Here is a 20,050-nt window from a genome sequence, read left to right on the forward strand (position 1 = left end):
AAATATTGACCTTCCTTATGACCCAGTCATATCACTTCTAGGCATCTACCCTGAACAACAGGAACCAATATACAAGGACACGTGCACCTCCATGTTTATTGCAGCACTGTTCAAAATAACTAGGATATGGAAACAATCCGGACGCCCCACCACAGATGAATGGATCCAAAAATTGTGGTATCTATACACAATGGAATATTATGCAGCCATTAGAAATGACAAAATAATGGCATTTGCAGAGAAATGGATGGAGCTAGAAGAAATCATGTTCAGCGAGGTAAGCCAAGAGCAAAGAGACAAACGGTACATGGTCTCTCTGATAAGTGGATGTTAAATCCAAAATGTTACATGATACGACAAAATTAACAGGACTTAAGAAACAAAGAACTTCCACTCATCTGGTCGAACCCCTACTAAATAAACCCATGCTGCTGATCACATGTATGGTGTATATGTGTACGCCATTATATGTTATAGACCATGATATACAATTTGGTCCAGGAAAGTTAGAATGAGTTTGTGACTTTAAATGAGCATCACTATCCCACAATACTGTGAAATTTGGGACATTATGTAATCACTTAATCACAATAAAAAAAAAAAAAAACCACCAGAAAACTAGAAGTGGCGCTATGCTTAAGTGGTAGAGCATGAGCCTTGAGCTGAATTGCTCAGGGACCGCTCCCAGGCCTAGAGCTCAAGCCCCATGACTGACAAAAAAAGAGAGAGAGAGAGATCTTTCATGCGATTGTTTCTAACATATTTATAAGATTATGTCTTTGTTGCTTTGTATGTCCCTCCCCCATGGTATAACCCCGGCTTTCACTATATGATGTTGGTATATGTGGAGGGGAAGGGAAAAAACAAATCATTAAAACAGGGGTACAGGAGGACTCATTGCAACAATGAGATATACAAGTCGTTATGTCAAAAAACGAACTTTACATCTTTGGTGGGGGGGATGGAAGGGAGGATGCGAAGAGGTGGGAAGGGGAAACAAAGGAGGAGGCTACAATGCTTGATAAGAAATGTACTTGCCCATGTCATTGTAACCCCTCTGTACAGTATTTTCACAATAAAAATACGTTAAAAAAGATAAATGTAAAGACTAGCAAAGCTGCAGAAGAGAATATATATAAAAGCTTTTCTGAAAAAGAAAATTGTGAGCATAGATATTCATGCACCCATTATACATATGATGAGAAAAAAATCTAGGTAGACACAAGACAGCATGCTTAAGATGGTTCTCTGTAAGGAGATTAAGAGCAGGGTAAAGGCCAGCTTCCACCTTTAGCTGTTTTCTGTATTATTTATGGATGTGTAGGTCCCATTGAATACACAGTTCTTTAAAATGTATATCTAGCTATCCATCTATCTATCTATATGTATGTATGTATATGAAGATATGGCAAATAAAAGAAATAAAAAGTAATGTCAGGGAAACATTAAAGCTTTAACATAGAAAAGACACAAAAATTTTAGATACAGTAAGCATTTATACTTTTGAACTGAATCAAGTAAAAATTTTTCTAGATAGCAAAGCTAAAAGTTCATATTTTCAGAGATGGTTTACCTTTTCTTAACGTTTGTTATTATGTAGACAGACTGATTGATTTTGCTTTTCAAGTGAAAAGCTGAATCAGCTCTGTTTGCCCTAAATGGGCACTTAAAGTGCAGAAAGGAAATGAACACTGTCTGCTTTAGAACAGTGCATGAGCTCATTTTTTTTTTAAGAAACTCCTCCAAAGCTGTGATTTGTTCTTATCCCATATGGTGATAATAATAATGGGATATAAAACAGTGTCTGTCTTAATTCCAGTAAAATTCTTAAATTAGTAATCATTCTAAGGTGTACTTTTGAGAACCATAAATAATTATAAACTTCTATACTATAAGTAGAAATCCCTTCTATCACCCTGTACCATTTTGCTACACCTAACATGCTCAACAGATGGTTGTTGTCTTTCAGTATTAAAGCTAATATGCTAAAATAAAACAAAACAGGGGAAGGGTATAGTTCACTAGAAGAGCACTTGCTTCATCACAATAAAAGTAATGCATGTGTGCACACACACACACAAATATATACAACACACTCTAGACCTTCAGGAGGCTTCCCTTCTCATTGTGTATGTACTAGGAAGAATATTTAATTTTCAGGGTATTTAAAATGATAAAGAAAATGAAAGTTTATATTATTTATATTAGAAAATGTATACTGAAATTTAAAAATTTTTAGTTAGTAGGTTATACTTGAAAATCACAAATGCTTATTTATATTAGAAAATGTATACTGAAATTTAAAAATTTTTAGTTAGTAGGTTATACTTGAAAATCACAAATGCTTTAAAATATGTAAATTTTAAGTATTTGTAGCATTTGGTTCCCCTACTTATTAGCATCTTATCAGATAGTACTTAATTATACTAGAAAGATAGTAGATTAACTACATTCTATTTATTCTTTCTGTAGTATGTATTCAGAGGTACAGAGGATAGTGATGATAATGATGACACAGCTATTAAGGTTAACTTGTAATTCAATCTGAGCTTATTCTGTACCGTGTACTTTTCTAAGTATGTTACAAATACCAACTCACTTCATTTCTCCCAACAACCATAGTAAGTACTATTGTTGTTCCCATTTGACAGATGGTACACATGAACAAAGTACCTTTTTATATGTTCTGTGTGTCAGGACTGAAGCTTGAACTCAGGGCCTAGGGCTCTCATACAGTTTTCTTGCTCACAGCTGGTGCTGTACCACTTGATCCATGCCTCCAGTCTAGACTTTTGCCAGTTTTGCCAGACTTTTGCCAGTCTCACTGACCATTCTGCCTTTTTCCCAGGCAGGCTTTGAGCTGTGGTACTCCAGATCTCAGCCCCGAGACACTAGACTGACAGACATGAGCCAATAGTACCTCATAGGAATACCTTTTTGTTAAAAATTTGATTCAGCATTGGTGAATCTGCCCCACAAAAATACTCACCTAAGTATATGAGTATCTGTGTGTACAATATAACTTATCTCAGTGGCCATCAGCAAAGGGACGATGAAATAATGAGAGGCACATTTACAGGAATGTAATACGAGTGTGAGAACAAAATGACCCGAGATCAATGGGTACTGACATGGGTGAGAGTGACCTGTGCAGTCCTAGGGAAGAACGCTGTGGAAGAATATATAGGACAATATCATTTTTGTTCCAAAGGTTAAGAAAATCTCTAGGAGGTTCCTCTAAGTTGTTAACAATAGGTACTCTTTAGGGGAAAGGTATGAGAGGAAAGAGTTATGCTATTTTTTTCTTTTATTCATTTTTTAAATTATTATTTTAGGTGTACATGTTTATGGAGTATAGTATGATAATGCAGTAGATGTATACAGTGTATAATGGTGAAATCGAAGCACTTAGCATTTCCATATCAAATATCATTGTTAAGCTTTTAACAGTAATTGTGCATACTTACAGTGTGTCATCTCAATATGTGCATACAATATGTACTGATCAAATCAGAGTAAATAATGTTTAATTAGTTGAAGTAATTAATGTTTCTATCTCTTCATCATTACTTTGTATTTGGAGTTCTTGCAAAACAAAAGAAAGCTCAAAAAAGCTCTCAGTAACTTTTCCCTAGGTGCTTCTATCCATCTTACCTATTCTTAGTGATCACTATTCTTCTTGATGTTTTTTAGCACTTAAATATGAAGGAGAGTATGCAATATTTATCTTTCTATATTAGACTAATATCACCTTATAACTGGTCCTCTACCTTTATCCATTTTCTGCAAATGATAGAATATATCATTCTTCCATGATTGAATAACATTCCATTATGTGTATATATTTTACTAATATACATTGCATATATAATTATTTATATCTTATATACAAACGCAGATATCACTTTTTTTTTTTGGTCCAGTCGTGGGGCCTGAACTCTGGGCCTGGGCTCTGTCCCTCAGCTCTTCAGCTCAAGGCACTCTACCACTTGAGTCACAGCGCCACTTCGGGCTTTTTTTTTTCCTGCTTATGTGGTGCTGAGGAATCGAACCCAGGGCGTCAGGCATGCAAGGCAAGCACTCTACCACTGAGCCACCTTTCCAGCCCCAGATACCACATTTTATTTTCCATCCATTGGTGGGCCTAATCTAGGTTGATTCCTTGTCCTAGCATTACACATAGTGCAGCAATCTACTGATATGCTGATATCTCCTTTTGCAGATACCTTTAGTTGTTTCTGAGGGAGATTCATACTGTTTTTCTAATAATTACGCTACTTTATATTCCCATTATGTTTAAAAGTTCCATTTTCTCCACATCCTTGCCACAGTTTATTTTTTGACATTATGCATTTTAATAGAGATGAGATATCACATTGTATTTTTATTGCTGTACTATTTTATTTTAGCTGACATATAAAGCCATAAAATTGTACAGATTAATCGGGTGCAGTGTGATTTTTAATAGCTATATACATATATAATATTTAAATCAAGTTAAACCTATCTTCTCATTTGTTATTTATTTACAAATACATAAAAATTTTCTGTAGATTCTCAAACATGTATGTTAAATATGCACTGCTGTTTTAATGGGTATTTTTTGTAATTGCATATTAATACTTTTTTAAGAAAAAAAATAGTTAATAGTTGCAAACCCCCTTAATCAATGTTAAGACCTATTAAAAGCATCTATTGCAATAGATGCCTTCAGACCTGATCTATATGCACGCAAATACATACATTTACATATAATTAGTTCTCAGTTCATATTACCTGCAAGTAATAGCATTTATAGTTAGCAATATTTTTATCTTAGGGAAAAATATGTGGAAAAATCTGCATTCTATTCTATACACCCTTAGATTTAAGGTGATTACATATTGAACTGAAAGTTAATTTTGGATTAAAGTGTTTCATGTTGCATTTAGTTCTTAAGGATCTGGTGTACAGTAGTAAATTAATGTCTTGCAATCACTGCAGATCCCTGAAGTCATGGTGACAGTAATTTTATGAATTTCTTTCTCCCAAATCATATTTCTGTTGAGAGTTGCATGTTTTCCTATCTTTTCTAAATGTGCTTTAAAATTTTTTCATGCTTCTTTTTTTTAATAAGTTTTTTTATTGTGAAAATACTGTACAGAGGGGTTACAGTTACATGAGCAAGGTAATGAGTACATTTCTTATCAAGCATTGTTACTTCCTCCTTTATTTTCCCTTACCATCTCTTCCCTCCCACCTCCACAACTACACCCTCCCTGCCGCCACACACACACACAGTTCCCCCCACCCCCCGTCCCCTCCCCGCCTAAATTGTAAAGTTTGTTTTTTCAACATAGTGTCTTCTACCTCTCATTTTTTTCAGTGGGGTCTTATTTGAGGACCATATTTCATAGTGATACAGAGCTTATCAATTCACAAGGAACTGTAAATAAAAGCCATAGTCATGCGGTGTGTCAAGCCCTGGGTGCTCAGCAAACTCCCAAGCAGAATGATTGGCTGTCCCCGAGTGGACTCAGTTTCCCACAACTTGTGCAGTAGACCCTCTCCATTTCATTTTTATTCCCAAGACATCAAAAAATGTCTTAGACTCTATCTTCATTCTTGAAATAAAATTAGTTTATCTTCTCTAATCTTAAGTCTCATGCTAATGTACCCAGGCCCAGGAGTCTTTACCGATAACTTCTTGGAGATCTCTAATTGTTTGTCTCAATTTAAAAGTACATTTTTAAAAGGATGGCTTGGCAGTGCTTTTTTATTGGTTGATTTCTGCCTAACTTTTGGGGAAAGTTTTTGTTTCCTCTGTGCTCATCTGAATTAGTATTTTAAACCCCATAAAATATTCAATAATCTTAAAAAATTCATGCTTTGCATAGCTCCTGCGCTAATCACTGAAGAGTAAGCATAGAGTCTGCTGCAATAAACTTCTAACTGTTACATCCTGCCTGCTTAGACCAGATGCACATATTTATACATCAGGAAAAGACAAAAGGTTCTGATGAAAGAAAACAATAAACAAAAAATATATAGTCTAATATCCAAGGCAGTGGTAATTTAAAAATAGAACATTTTTAAAAAAATAACAGAGAAGGGCTGCCATATTAAACAGAGTGGCCTTTTAAGGATGTGCTTTATCAGGATAACCTTGGAACTGGCACCTGTGAATTGAGGCATGAGCAGGTTAGATATTGAGCCAATGAGATTGTAAGCGGAGCAAGCAACAAATGTCAAAGTCTTGGAGTAGGAGCCTCTGAGCATATCCAAGAAAGTACAATGGACTACCATGTCTAAAGCAGTGTGAAGTAAAGAGGACCAGGAGATGAGGTCTGAGCTTTGAAGGAAACTGTGGACAGAAGACAGGGCAGATGTGATTTACAGTTGACAAGTTTCCCCTCTGAGTGCATATGGCAATATGAAAGGATGGAGATCATTGATCTTAAACTTTTTGTATGGTGACCACGTCCACGCCTAGCAAGAATCATGTGTCACATTGATACTTCAGTCCCCTTTATTGTGCTTTCACTTGCTTGAGTGCTAACGCTCTCAGAATTGACAGAGTTTCTGTTAGCCCACATAGTACAGGAAGATTGTTGGACTAACTTGCGTAAGAGTGGTTTCTTGCCAGCTCATTGCCTGAGAAATGTTTTCCAAGTGTTACCATCACAGGGACTTGGATACTGAAGTACCATTTCTAGAAGGCCTTGCACACATGAATCCTTACTCTGAGATGCTGCAATTTTAGACTTTCCTTTGGGTTCAAGTCAAGATTAGAATAGTATTAAAAATCATACCTCCAGCACCTTCAGGGGTAGGAGCAAATCATACACATCTCACCATCCTTAATCTTGACAACCTCATATGGAGAACTGGTGCCAGGAAGACCACAAGCCGGGGGGATGGTGGACTCTAGGATTCTCTGCAATGATTGGCTCATTGTAGTCAGTACCCATAGTGCATCCTTGTGCAGGGAGTACTTACTCAGACTTCTGTTCAGAGAATCAGGAATTAAATTTTAACATGTTCAAGCAATGTGGCACACATCTGTAATCTTAATACTCTGAGAGCAGAAGTATCACAACCTGCAGTGCAAAGCAAAATTGTCTGGAAACAATATAAGGGAGGGAAAGAGGTGGGGAAGGAAAGAAGAAAGGAGGAGAGCAGTAAGAAACCCTAAGATGAAAGCCTGCCATAAGATCTTCAGTCTCCCTATTCTTTGTGTTGTTTGAAGTACTAGTCTAGTAGTAAATTGCAAGAAATGAAAAGTGCAGACCTATAATATATGGTCCTTTCAGACAGACTAAAGATTTGATACCAAAAATAGATTTGATCTTTTTCCCCCATAAATAATGGCATTTCTGCTTGGTGCAGAAGGATGAAGTTGATATCCAAAGTATAGAAAATGGGCAGTATCTCAGAATGCTGCAGTCCAGTTTAAGACTTTGTCACCACGAATGTATTTTACCTATGCTTTGTTTTGTAAAGCATTATTTTGAAAGTGGTTCTGTTCAGTTTTACAGAAAGATCTTGGCAATATGGCTGCTCAATCTGTGCAAATAATAGTAAAATACCACTGCAAGGTTTTTCCTTCTGTGGCTATTAACCTGAACCAAACAAACAGTTGTTTAAAACATTTGTTAAATATTACATACCATGTAACTCCAGCAGAATATAAATTATGTATTGTTATATATGTACAGAAAAAAGATGTCAATATTGACACAGATACAGTGATGCACACATGTGTACATAACTTTTAAATGACAGCATAATAATGTTTTTTAAATTCTAAAGCATTTTCTGTTGTAAATATAGGTGTGTAAGGTTTTGAGTGTTAATTCCCACTCCTTTCATTGGGGCACAGTAGTGTTTGTGACAAACCTCACTACTTAATAGTGGGGGAAACTTTGTAGGTTTCAGGAGTGTCCTGTGTCCTATCTTATCTCAAACCAGCATGCAAGGACAATGACATTCCTGAACACAGCACATGCAGCAGAGTCTCAACTACTTCGTGTCTTCCGTGTGCTATTAATGGAACAGAAGGACACAGTCATTGGGGGAAATTAGGAGTGGGGTAGAAATGTCACTTAATCCCTTACTTCGTAGTAACAACCAAAATTTTAATAACATAATTATGAAATATACCCCACTTCTCTATCAGAATAACTCCACTTATAGGTTCAAGCTTCTTTCTTGGCCACTCTTCCTATAATTTCAGAAATGTTGACCCAGTAGCATTTTATTTTATATCCATCTAAAAAAATGACTTTTAATTTGTTTTCTGACATGTTTTATCTCCCCTCTTCCCTTTAAAAAAAATGTAATGAAAATTTAGTTTGATCATATAGAACCAGAGGTGAAATGAGCAAGGAATGTGTCCAAAATTGATTAGAAGTCCTCATAAACATTAGGGTAGTACATGCATTTACTGGACAAGTCTCACTGAGACCATAGAATAGATATGAAGTCATACCTGATTTATACTTCTGGTAATGTTTATTCTTACCTTCTGAACCTGTCCATGTCCATAGGCATACAGAATCAGTATGACAAAGCATAGGTAAGGAATCCAAATACTTACTCTAAGTATGTAAACAAATCTAAAAACCTGAAGAGAATTATGGAAGGGTAGACACTGGTTAAGATGCATTGCATGCATAAATCACATTGAATTGTATAACTGAAGATAATAAAAACAAGTTAACTAAATTTTTTTTAAAAAAAGACTATTTAGCCTTTTAAAACCTTTAAACTGTCCTTCCTAAATGAAATGTAAAATAAATACCAAATGCATTTTTAGATTGTCAGTAGTTATCTTGATAAACTGGTATATGGGGAAAATTTAGGGATTTGTAAGATAACTGTTCTGGTAGAAAGCTTTCTAAAGTAATTTGAAATTATTGAAAAGATATTAAATATAATATTCATGTGACCTTTCTTGATTGTTCTATTAGAAAGTATATTTCACTAAGTACCATCAGAATATAATTAAATTGAATATGTAAGCCTTTTCAAAAATCTTTCCCATTTCTATTCACATAGAAATCTTTGCATAAGTCATTGTGATGAAACTAGATTTCCATAGTTAGTCTTAGCTTGTATCTGACTTTTACTGTTTCAAAAATTCAAGTGTATTTATGATTTTGAAATCTTCTATTAAAAATAATTATTAACAGGCCTAAGTGCTATTCCACATCAATTTTCTTTTGAATTGATTTTTTTAAAGAATTACTAAAGTGAAACATGTTTGGAAACCCTTAATGTGATTATTATAGATGTGTTTATTTAGAAATATGTATCAGAGCTGACTCTAATCTCTAAAAGTGTTCTGACTGCTTCCAAGTACAGGTCATCTCACCTGTTTTTTTGTTTCGTTTTGTTTTTGTTGTTATTGTGAAAATGTTCAATCCAGGTTCTACATGGTCAGCTATTACGAGAGGAATCACAGAATAGCCGTTGGAGCGCGCCATGGTTCAGTGGCCCTATACGACATCCGGACTGGAAAATGTCAGGTAAATAAATCATTGTGACTTCCTCTCCATAAAGTGTGGAAGTTATTGAAAGGAGAGAGAGAGAGACTAGCACTTCACCAGTTGATGGGCTGAGCTGCTGGGACATTATGGATAATGCTAAAAGGATCAATAGTTTAATGAAGGACTCAACGAATATAGAGCCCTACTGTCTTTATTCACTGCGGCTGCAGGACTGCAGGACTACCATACGCAGACTATCGCAGAGCCCAGAGAAGGGTGGTCCTGCTCACAAATGACCTGCAGCAAATCTCCTCTTGTTTCAAATGAAGTTTTCTGATTTCAATTTTGATATGTGTTATCTGTAAAAAAAAAAAATCTGGTGATACATTATTCGGATGCAGTGGTTGAACAAAAGTTAATTTTCTTTGTAAAAAAAAACTGACATATTGAGGGCTAGGAGAGGCTAGTGAAAGTGTGCCATTGATCAAGATGCAATGTACTTATAAACTGATTTGTTGAATGGTAACCCCTTTGTACAACTACTTAAAGATAATAAAAATACAATTTTTAAAAGGAAAATGACATATTTAGCAATTATAAGCCAGTAATATAGACTTCAGAAAGTGAAAACAACAATAGCATTTAATTTAGCTCTATGAAAAGTGAATCGATAGATTCTCTACTTGAAATAATAATATATCACTTTAATATATCACTTTTTATGCTTTTATAGCATTTCATTGTTTATGAAAAATCTTGATTGTGGTCTTAATCACCTGATTTCAAAGCATACTGGGTGAGTAGACAGGGGAAGTCTAGCCCTACGTAAAAGATCTAAGGGACTTGAACCCCAGACTTTAAATTGCTTTTATATCAGGGTCACACCGTTAGCCAATGCAAAACCAAGGCTATGATCCAGTGACATCATGGCAAAATTACAGTGCCCATTGAGATGTGGTGTCACATCATAGCTTCTTATGTTTCTTGTTGCATATATCAGTGCTTAAATATTCAACTGCATTGTGGGATTTTTCCAGAAGGAATATGAAAAAAATGTATAAGGCTGTGGATAAAATTTTAGACTGTGTCTCCAATTGAGTAAACAAGTACTCTTCCAAAAGCTTCCCTGGTAGTGTTGTGTGAAGTAATCCGAAGAGATGGTAATGGGGGTTGTGGTAAAAGTTTCAGGAGCCAGACAAGTTTAAGGGATATTGTTTGCATAATAAATATAAGGTATATTAAATAGGTAGGTTTCATGAGGTAGCCAATGAAGAGAACACCATGAGCTATTCAGGCAGGAAAAGAAGTTTATTTACTGTACTGCTGCCCACCCAACCCCCCTCCACCCCCCCTGCATAGTGGAGAGGCATGGCTGAAAAGGAAGGGGGACCCACTCCTGGGCCAGGACTTATCTAGGCCAGGGACAGGAAGAGGTGTGGCCAGGTGGGGGAAAGGTATGGCCATATTGGATCCGGATGTGATCTCAGGGTCTGGGACCCTCCTAAGGTCAGATGGGAGGCATGTGACCGGAGGTGGCCTAGGATGTGACCTAGCAGGAGGGTAAGGTGACTGCTTCAGTAACAGATACTGGATGGAAACTTAGCCAAGAGGTAGGGAAGTGTCCCTCTGCAGAACTTACATTAAACATATTTCTTTGTGCAGGCTTCTGTCTCTTTCACGAGTGAGCAATCATTGTGTGTAGAGTATGTGCCATTTGCCATACTTATTAATGGCTGAATTGTTGGTGTGTTTCCCCCAGACACTTTATCACCATATTTCTTTATTGTGGCCTCTCACTGAGAGCAATGAAACCACATTGTATTAATTTAAATTTAGTTGTAAACTATTATATGAGAACATAATAATTGTATATATATCAATGAGCTACCATATGATGCTTCAATACAAGTGAACATTGTGTAATATTTAAATCAGATCAAATATATCTGACCTCAAATAGTTATTTTTTGATAGTGGTACTAGGGATTTTAAGGAGGGCCTCAGGCTTGCTAGACAAGTGTTTTATGACTTGAGCCACTCCCAAATCCCATTGTTTTTTTGTTTGTTTAGGTAGAAATAGGAGACATAACCACCTAGATAAGTAAATCACAACTGAATAGTAAAGAATCCAGAGGCTGAGAGATGCCCAGTCCGTACCCAGTGACTCAGAGAACCCACAACTATACCCTGTTGTTATTAGACAAGCTGATACAGAACTTTGAAAAATGAAGTCCCTTCCTTTTACTTTTTGACATTGGCTTCTTTCTTTGAAAAGAAATCAATTTTCTTTAGACCTCTTCTTCCCAAACTAGAATCAGAGATCATGCCAAGCCACATGTAAGTATGGCAAATCTCTCAGGAACATGAATAATAATATTAGTTATGTTAAGGGTTGATAACCTCTGGTCCAACTCTGGCCTATTATTTGTTTTAATAAGTGAAGTTTCATTGGAATGTCACCATCTACATTGGATTATGTATTAGCCACACTACATTGCAAAGATAATTTGTCACCCACAAGTCTATGATATTTAACTAGCTGACTCTTTAGAAAACATTTGCTAAGCCCTTAACTAAGAAAACTGAGAAGGAACAGTCAAATAATTTAACTAAAACTTATTTAAAATATTATAAAATGGTGAAGAATAAAAAGAAAATTGTGTGGGATTGAATCCCGTCTTTACCACTAATTAGTTGTATAGTCTTAAGAAAGTTTTCTTCTTTGAGTTTAATTTTCTCATATATAAAATGATAATAGAAATAGGGCCTCCTATTATGTGTTGAAAACTTCCGTCCACCCATTGTTAAAGACTGTATATGTAGACTTCATTCAGTGAGTGGGAGGCATGGTGCTAAGTGTAGAGATTGCAAGAGAGTCCTGCCCAGGGGAAGAAAGACTGGACTCCACTCTGAAGTCTATAGGACAAGTGAGGAATCATTATGAAGGAGTGAGCTGGGGGCAATGAATGGAAGATTGCAAAGAGGAAACATCAGGTGTGAAGGGGTTTCCGGATACACTGACTTGACAGCATTTGTTGCTCAATGCAGGCCAGAGGGATCAGATACCTAGGGATTTTCTCTAAACTGACTTAGCAGCATTCTTGTTCAAACTGAATTCAACAGGGATAGAAAAGGAAGCCCAAGGTCAGGCCTAGTCAAGTGCAGGACTTAAAGCTGCCTGAGTGAAGACTTAGTCAAAAGTAAAAAAGCTCATTTGTAAAGATCCTGAGTACAATAACTGCATTGTTAGTATTCAGTACATGTTGGCTATTATTATTAAAATTAACTTAAAATACTTTGTATTTCAATTAAGTTAAAGTAACTTTAGTGAGTTTTAAAGATAAAACGTGTATACCTGAGAACTTCGGAGGCTTTTCTCCTCAACTAGGAGCAGTTGGGTGGAAAGTGAAAGCCAGCTGCCCGAGGCCATTTTACCTGCTGTTGAGCTGGGTCTCTACTGGTTGTGGATATTGGACACTTTGATACAATTCGATAGTTAAAATCTTACTGTGCTGCTTACTTCTACAGCTAACAAATTTAGAAATAAGCTTAACTGGACTTGCACATAATTAAAACAAATTAACTCTCTATGAAATGCTTAACTCTTGTTGATGGGCAGCATTCATACCAAGAAGGAAAATTGAGGCCCTTGGGTCTCAGAGCTCTGCAGGTGTATGTTTGGTTAAATCGGGAATGAAAATCCTGCCTTTAGCAGTGTTTGCCTTTGTTTTTGCAGACCTGACACCTTCTCACTGGTTCGTAGCCCTTTCTGAATGCATCCTGTGTAATAGCTGCTTGGCTCTGTGCAGGATTCCTGTCAGCTAGTTCTTCATATGAAACATGCCATTGTGTCGGATCCATCCTGGCAAATCTAGAGCCTCCCCTTTCCTGCCATGCTTTGGTAAACACCACACACAAAAGAGCAGTGATGTTTGAGAGAGCAGAAGTAGCCTGAGTACTCTGTATCTTAAATTATCAACAGAACTTTATTATTGTAGTTTGTTTCTCTAAAAGCTGCTTTTAAAAGCCCTATATTGTCTAGTATCATGACTGATGCACGGTAAAATACACGTTGATTAAAAAATCCTGAGTCTTTGGAGAAAAAGATATAATAAATATAATATAATCTGGTAAATGAAAGGTAAATATACATAAATCACATAAAGTATCAATTTGACCATAGTTATTTTCAGTATGTTAGTTATTATTCTCAGTAGGGGGAAAAAAGCATATCTTTTCAGAAATAGATTCTCTTTTCATATAACCTTTCTTGGGAATCATGAAGAATGTATCCATATTTCTGAAGAAGAATAGTACCAGATCTACCATTGGCCAGAAAATGGAGGAAAACAAATGTAGAACTGTAACAACAATGGTATGTAGATATGAGCCTTACTCATCATCCTGCTGGTGTGAGAATCAAGAGCTGAGTCTGAGCTGCTCTGTCTAGCAGGTTCTTACTTCATATTCGCCTCATGAGAAGAGGAGGGGGCAGCAGGACACTTAGTTGCCCCCTTATCTCCTTGACTATCCATTGCCTATTAAGTGATGTGGAGTTGAAAATGACTGTGAACTCTGTCTACATTTGTTTGAACTCTGACTTATCCCTTCATTGTCCAGCCTGGCACGCTTTATAGCAAAACTTCACCAATACCCCTTCAGTATTCTTTGTTTTTTGTTGGTCGTGGGTTTTTAACTTGGGGCCTGAGCACTGTCCCTCAGCTCTTCAGCTCAAAGATAGTGCTTTGCCACTTGAGCTACAATGCTACTTCCGGTTTTCTGGTGGTTTATTGGAGATAAGAATCTCACAGACTTTCCTGCCCAGGGTAGTTTTGAACCGAGATCCTCAGATCTCAGCCCCCTGGGTAGCTAGGATTACAGGCATGAGCCATCATGCCCAGCTCCCTTCAGAATTCTTATATGCAAGCATACGCCAAGCCAAAGGTTCACCAAAAGGAAAGCACCACATGGTTTAGGCAGAAAAGAGTTTATTGGGGGGAGAACAAACTGCCCGCCCACATGAGCTGGAGGCATTCTGAGAGGGGGGTCAGGGAGAAAAAGAAAAAGAGAGAGGGAAGTGTTGAGCCAGATTTTATAGGGAAAGGCAGGAGGCAGGACCACAGCGGATGTAGAAGTGGTCTCAGAGCCTGGGGAACCTGTCCAGATGAGGAAGCGTCCTCAAGTCGGGGGTCCTTTGCTGACTGTCAGGTGATTGGTAGTCACGTGATTACTGGTTTCAGGCAGGTGGAGAGGAATGGGGAGGGGCCCCTCTCCTGGGCAGACCTAACACTGAAGAGAAGACTGGACCAACTGAAATCACATAGAAGACATGTAAGATAAGGAAGATTGTTTTACTGTTCTACTAAACGTTTCTTTGCGTTTTCTGGATTTTTTTTTTCTCAAATGCAGTTTTGTTTTGTTTTGTTTACAGTAATGGGCTTTGGACTCCGGATTTTTCACTTGCTAGGCAGGTGCTTTATCACTTAGGCTAGACTACCAGCCCTTTTCTACTTCAGTTTTCAGATAGGTTCTTGAGCTCTTTGCCCAAGGCCAGCCTTCGACTCTATTCTTGCTGCCTATGCTTCCTGCCTAGCTGTGTTACAGGCTGCACCACCATGCTGTGCCCTCCAATGCAAAGTAATTCTGAAGACTAGTTTTATCAGCTTAAGTATTGCTTGTGTTTTAACTTCATTCCTAGCTCTACTAACCAATCCAGATTTTATGTAATCTGGAATGAATATAATTTTGTGGTATCCCCCTTAAGAAAACTAAATTGAGAAAACTGTGCAGAAATAAATCAATAAATATGTAAGTAAATAAACAAGTAAATTTCATTAGATTCATGGCATACACACTCTTCAGTGGCTCCTTTAAAATGGTGTTTTATAATCCTTTCTGTAGCTACCATCCTACTTTTCCACAACTCTTCTTTCTTTCACTGATGTATGTGGTGAACCAGAAGTCCACAGAACCTCTTTCTCATACCTTATAGCTTTACACCTTTACAGCAGCACTGAACCACACACTCAGGGGTGTCTAAGATAGCCAATTTCCCTCTCCCTCAAATTCTATCTTCTCTTGACTTCTATTGCACTATGCTGTCTTGGTTTTCATTTTTCTATTTTATTAGTTAGATTTCTTGATCTGCAAAAGTATCCTGATGTTAATTCTTATCATTCCAACTGCCCACAGTACAGATTCCTTCTTTCATCTATTCTTTTTCTGGCTGGCTGAGAATCAATGCATTGTTATTGACTCTGACTATTCCCTGTAAGCAATTTAGACAAGTTAGTCTCACTTTCCCAGCCAGAGCCCTGCCCAAACTCCTGCGCTATGACTTTTAATGATCAGCTAGACATTTGTATTTAGGTTATCCTATTGTCTTGAATTTGATGTGTCAGAAAATATCTCTAGTCCTTGCTTTCTACCATAATCCCTCTGACAGACCTTTTCTGTCAATGGCATAATCTAATGACAGCACAACAACCTGTCTTTCCTTTACACATCCATATACAGTTAATTTCTTTTCAGTGTTGGCCTGAGATCTTCTAACTCTTTCCTTTCTCAACACTCTATATTAGGGCTTGACCTGGTCTCTGAGGCCTTTGAGATTCTAGTTTTACTCATCTTACATCATAATTTTCTCCTTGAGCTTCATTTTATTCAACAACATGATTTTCTGTTATTACCCATCCTCATCCTCCCCCCTCCATTATATAGGAAGCATTAAAACATACCTGTTGGGTAAGTGATGATGATCATACATAGTGTACAGTTAGTATATCCTCATGGTTGAACCACCGCTGGCAAACAAAAGTGTTGCAGGCAATTCATGCTTGTTGACTTCATTTTCAGTGATGTTTCTGTTTAAATTTATTTGCAGGATATTTTACTTATTTGGGGGTTTATTTATCCTGGGTTTACAATCCTGCTAGGTTAAAAAAAATCTATATATTTGATTATCATAATGCTCATCAGCCAGTGTTCTACCAGTAATATCTGAGCATCATGTTATTTGCAGGCTAATATTTTTGTGATTAACAGGATGAATTTTGATCCATAATTATTCTCATTTAAAAAACTATAATTGGCCTATTTTGCTTTCTGCATTTGTCACTACAGACAACACACTGTTTCTTCATTTACTCATGATTTATTATTCATTTTTAATTAAAAACAAACCAAGATGGCTGGGTGCTGGTGGTTCATGCCTATAATTCTAGCTACTCAAGAGGCAGCAATCTAAGAATAGTGGCCCAAAGCCAGCCCTAGCAGGAAAGTCTGTGAGACATATTCCCAGTTGAACACACATGCAAACGCGCACACACACACACACACACACACACACACACACACACACACATACACACATCAAAAAAGTAGAAGTGGAAGTGTGGCACAAAAGCTCAAGGACAGCACCCAGGCCCAGAGTTCAAACCTCAAGACTGTACACACACACACACAAAAAAAAAAACAAACACAAGATTGCTTTTCTCTATGCCAGACATCATATCACATGCAAGAGTTCACAAAGCAAATATAAGCCATGCTACATGCAAGAGTTCACCAAATAAAATGAACTCTATTATTATATGTGAGGTATCACAAAATAAATATGAACATAATTTTGTGCAAGGAATCACAAAATAAATAGTAGCCTTATTATATGCAAGAGACCACAAAATAAGTGAACATGCCCTTCCAGGAGCAACTCTGGTAAGGAAGCAAGACAAACACAAGCCCCATCTGGATGCAGCTTGACTGGCCTTTCAGAGGGAAATCACAGAGCACATGGAAGAACAAGGGATGAGCACTTACCAGATCCCTGTAGGATTATTGACAGTTACAGTGAAGGACAGGGCAAAGAAAGGGATGGAAAGAGATGAGTTCCAGGCAGAAATGCAGCATATGCAAACACAGAAGATCAGAACATGCATGTTAGAACCTTCAGAGGTGTTTTTTCTCACATGTGAGATCTTTCACAGATCTTACATAAGAATGTATTCCTCCAGTACAGAACAGAGACATTTCTTATTTGTGACTTATTAAATGGTAAACCAGAAACAGATCTTGTAAATAATTTATAAATTGTTAGCAACGTATTAAAGAAATAATTGAATGTTGACATTTTCTAGAAACTAAAATACTATTTTTAGGGAAAGGAGGTTGGTGATATGAGATTTGAAGCACAGTATAAGCCTAATTGTAGCAAATATTGTCAGGCCATAGAGATCAAAAGAAAGATGCAATTCAAGACTAAACAGAAATAACAACAAACACACCTATATTCATAGAAGTTTAGAAAACAATGTGTTCTCTAAAATAACAGATTTTTACTTCTAGTTGGGAGTAACAGCGGAGCTTAGGGATCTTGTAGAGAGTGAGACTGATATTTCTTTAAGGCCAGTCTTAAGCTTTGGATCACTAAGGAGAAGTCCACCACGCTTGTACATCAAGGGCACTTATGCGGTGATTGCAAAAATTGTAGTGAGAATTGACTACAATACTTAGTCAGACAGTGACATTTTAGGTGTTTTCTTTTTGCTCTTTTCAGCAGCTGGTTTTATGGCAGGTGCTTCCTTTGACATTCTAGAGCAACAACCAGAAATATGGCACCAGGGGTGATAATAAGATGAATGGTTAGAGAAGACAATGGCTTCCTGACACTGTTGAAGAATTACCTAGCCAGTTGTAAAGTGAAATGTTATTTAAAGAAGAAACTCGGGGAAAAGAAACATACCTGAAATAGTGCCTGAAATTAGACTCATTTATTGTGAAATTTTTTTTAAAAAATTCTTAAAAGAATATTTTTAAGTAACTGTGTAGAGGAGGATTTTTCCATTGTTTATTTATTTCAATAGTGATTGATGCTTTTCATATCAGTATTGTGCTTTGAATGCCAGTGTTCAAGAATTTTGCACTAGGAAAAAAATAATAAATACTCTGCAACCTAGTCTGCAATTGGAAGTTACTCAAGGCAGATTTTAAGTAGTTATAACAAGCATTTCACTTTCCTTTCAAAAGTTTCAGTAAGTTAACATTCCTTTTGATGTTAAAAATCCACATCATTTCACTTATATTTCTTACTGCCATTCACTTTGTCTCCTGGCCATTCTCTTTCTTCCCCTCAACACTTTTTTTTAAAAAAGGAAGTATGAATGTACATCTGTATATGTGCATGGGTGTGTGTATACATTCCAAATATATGTAGTCCAAAATTAGGAAATATTAGGTAGGGGAGTCATAGTACAGCTGTCCCTCAGTACCCTGGTCCTAGGACTCCAGGGAACTGATTTCCATAGATGCTCAAGCTCCTCGTATGAAGTGGAATAGTGTTTACATATAACCTATGTACATATACATATATATATATATACACATATAACCTATACTCCTTAAATCATTGCTAGGTCATTCATACTGCCTAATACAATGTAAACATTATGTTAATATCTCCCATACTGGATTGTCAAGGGAACAATGACATCTGTGCATGGTCAATACACATGCAGGTTTTTTATAGAATATTTGTATTCCACAATTGATTGCATCTACTGGTGCAGAACCAGTGGACTTGGCGAATTGAATTCATTCTATCTTCTGTTCTTTATCTCTACTTTCCATCTGTAAGGCACTTAAAGCAATGCCTGTCATAGTATTCATTCGATAAATATGGCTCTTAAGTAACAGGACAGGAGTCTAGCTCATAATGGATTGTAAATAAATGTTTATGGCAACTCAAAGGATCTTGTCAAGATGTGGTTGCTCCCGTCTCAAAGAGAGGGCCAAAGGTGGGGTTGGAGCTCAACCAAAGTACCCCAAAGCCCTTAAGTCCAGTATAGTCAGCCCTCGGTTAATCAAGAATGTTGCTCAAGTGTCGCATCACATAAAACGATACCTAGATGTCTTTAAACCATTTTGTTTTGGGCTGGGTGCTGGTGGCTCAGCCTAGCTACTCAGGAGGCTGAGATCTGAGGGTCGAGGTTCTAAGCCAGCCTGGCTTTGTAAGACTCTTATCTCCAATTAACCACCAGAAAACTGAAAGTAGCACTGTGACTAAAAGTCAGAGTGCTATCCTCAAGCAAAAGACAGTGCCCAGGCCATGAGTTCAAGCCCCATAACTGACAAAAAAACAAGGCTTAAAGTCTATAAAGATAATTTTATTACCTGCCAATTCTGTTACCAGTGAGTTTTTCTTCCCATATTGGTCCACTGATTTTACTTCTATAACATTTTTCTTGATAAGCCACACCAGATACTTATAACACAATCTCAGAATATAATCCCAAGACTTTTATTTTTTCTCAGTCCTTTACAGTTATTTCAGCCTAATTTCACATGTGCTTGTATGTGTTATTTTTTTCTATTTTTTTATTATTTTTTAACTTTTTTTATTATTGTGAAACTACCATACAGAGGGGTTATAATTACATGGGCAAGATAATGAGTACATTTCTTATCAAGCATTATTGCCTCCTCCTTTGTTTCCCCTTCCCATCCCCCACCCCTTTACAGGATCCTCCCCCTCCCCCTGTATGTGTTATTTTAAGGCCCTCTTTGCATTCTTACTGAGTGATATT

The 20,050-nt window shown here is 36.9% G+C and overlaps 1 protein-coding gene across 3 annotated transcripts in view; it reads left to right on the forward strand.

Annotated features, from left to right (window-relative positions):
• Positions 1-20,050, forward strand: part of Wdr7 (WD repeat domain 7) — a 295,434-nt gene that overhangs the window by 226,513 nt on the left and 48,871 nt on the right. For all 3 annotated transcript variants that reach the window (XM_013019010.1, XM_013019012.1, XM_013019011.1), the window contains exon 25: positions 9,410-9,509. In XM_013019010.1, coding sequence (XP_012874464.1) covers positions 9,410-9,509 — 100 coding nt within the window. The remainder of the gene's footprint in view (positions 1-9,409; positions 9,510-20,050) is intronic.

This window comes from Dipodomys ordii, unplaced genomic scaffold, assembly GCF_000151885.1.
Source record: "Dipodomys ordii isolate 6190 unplaced genomic scaffold, Dord_2.0 Scaffold43, whole genome shotgun sequence".
NCBI classification, from domain to species: domain Eukaryota; kingdom Metazoa; phylum Chordata; class Mammalia; order Rodentia; family Heteromyidae; genus Dipodomys; species Dipodomys ordii.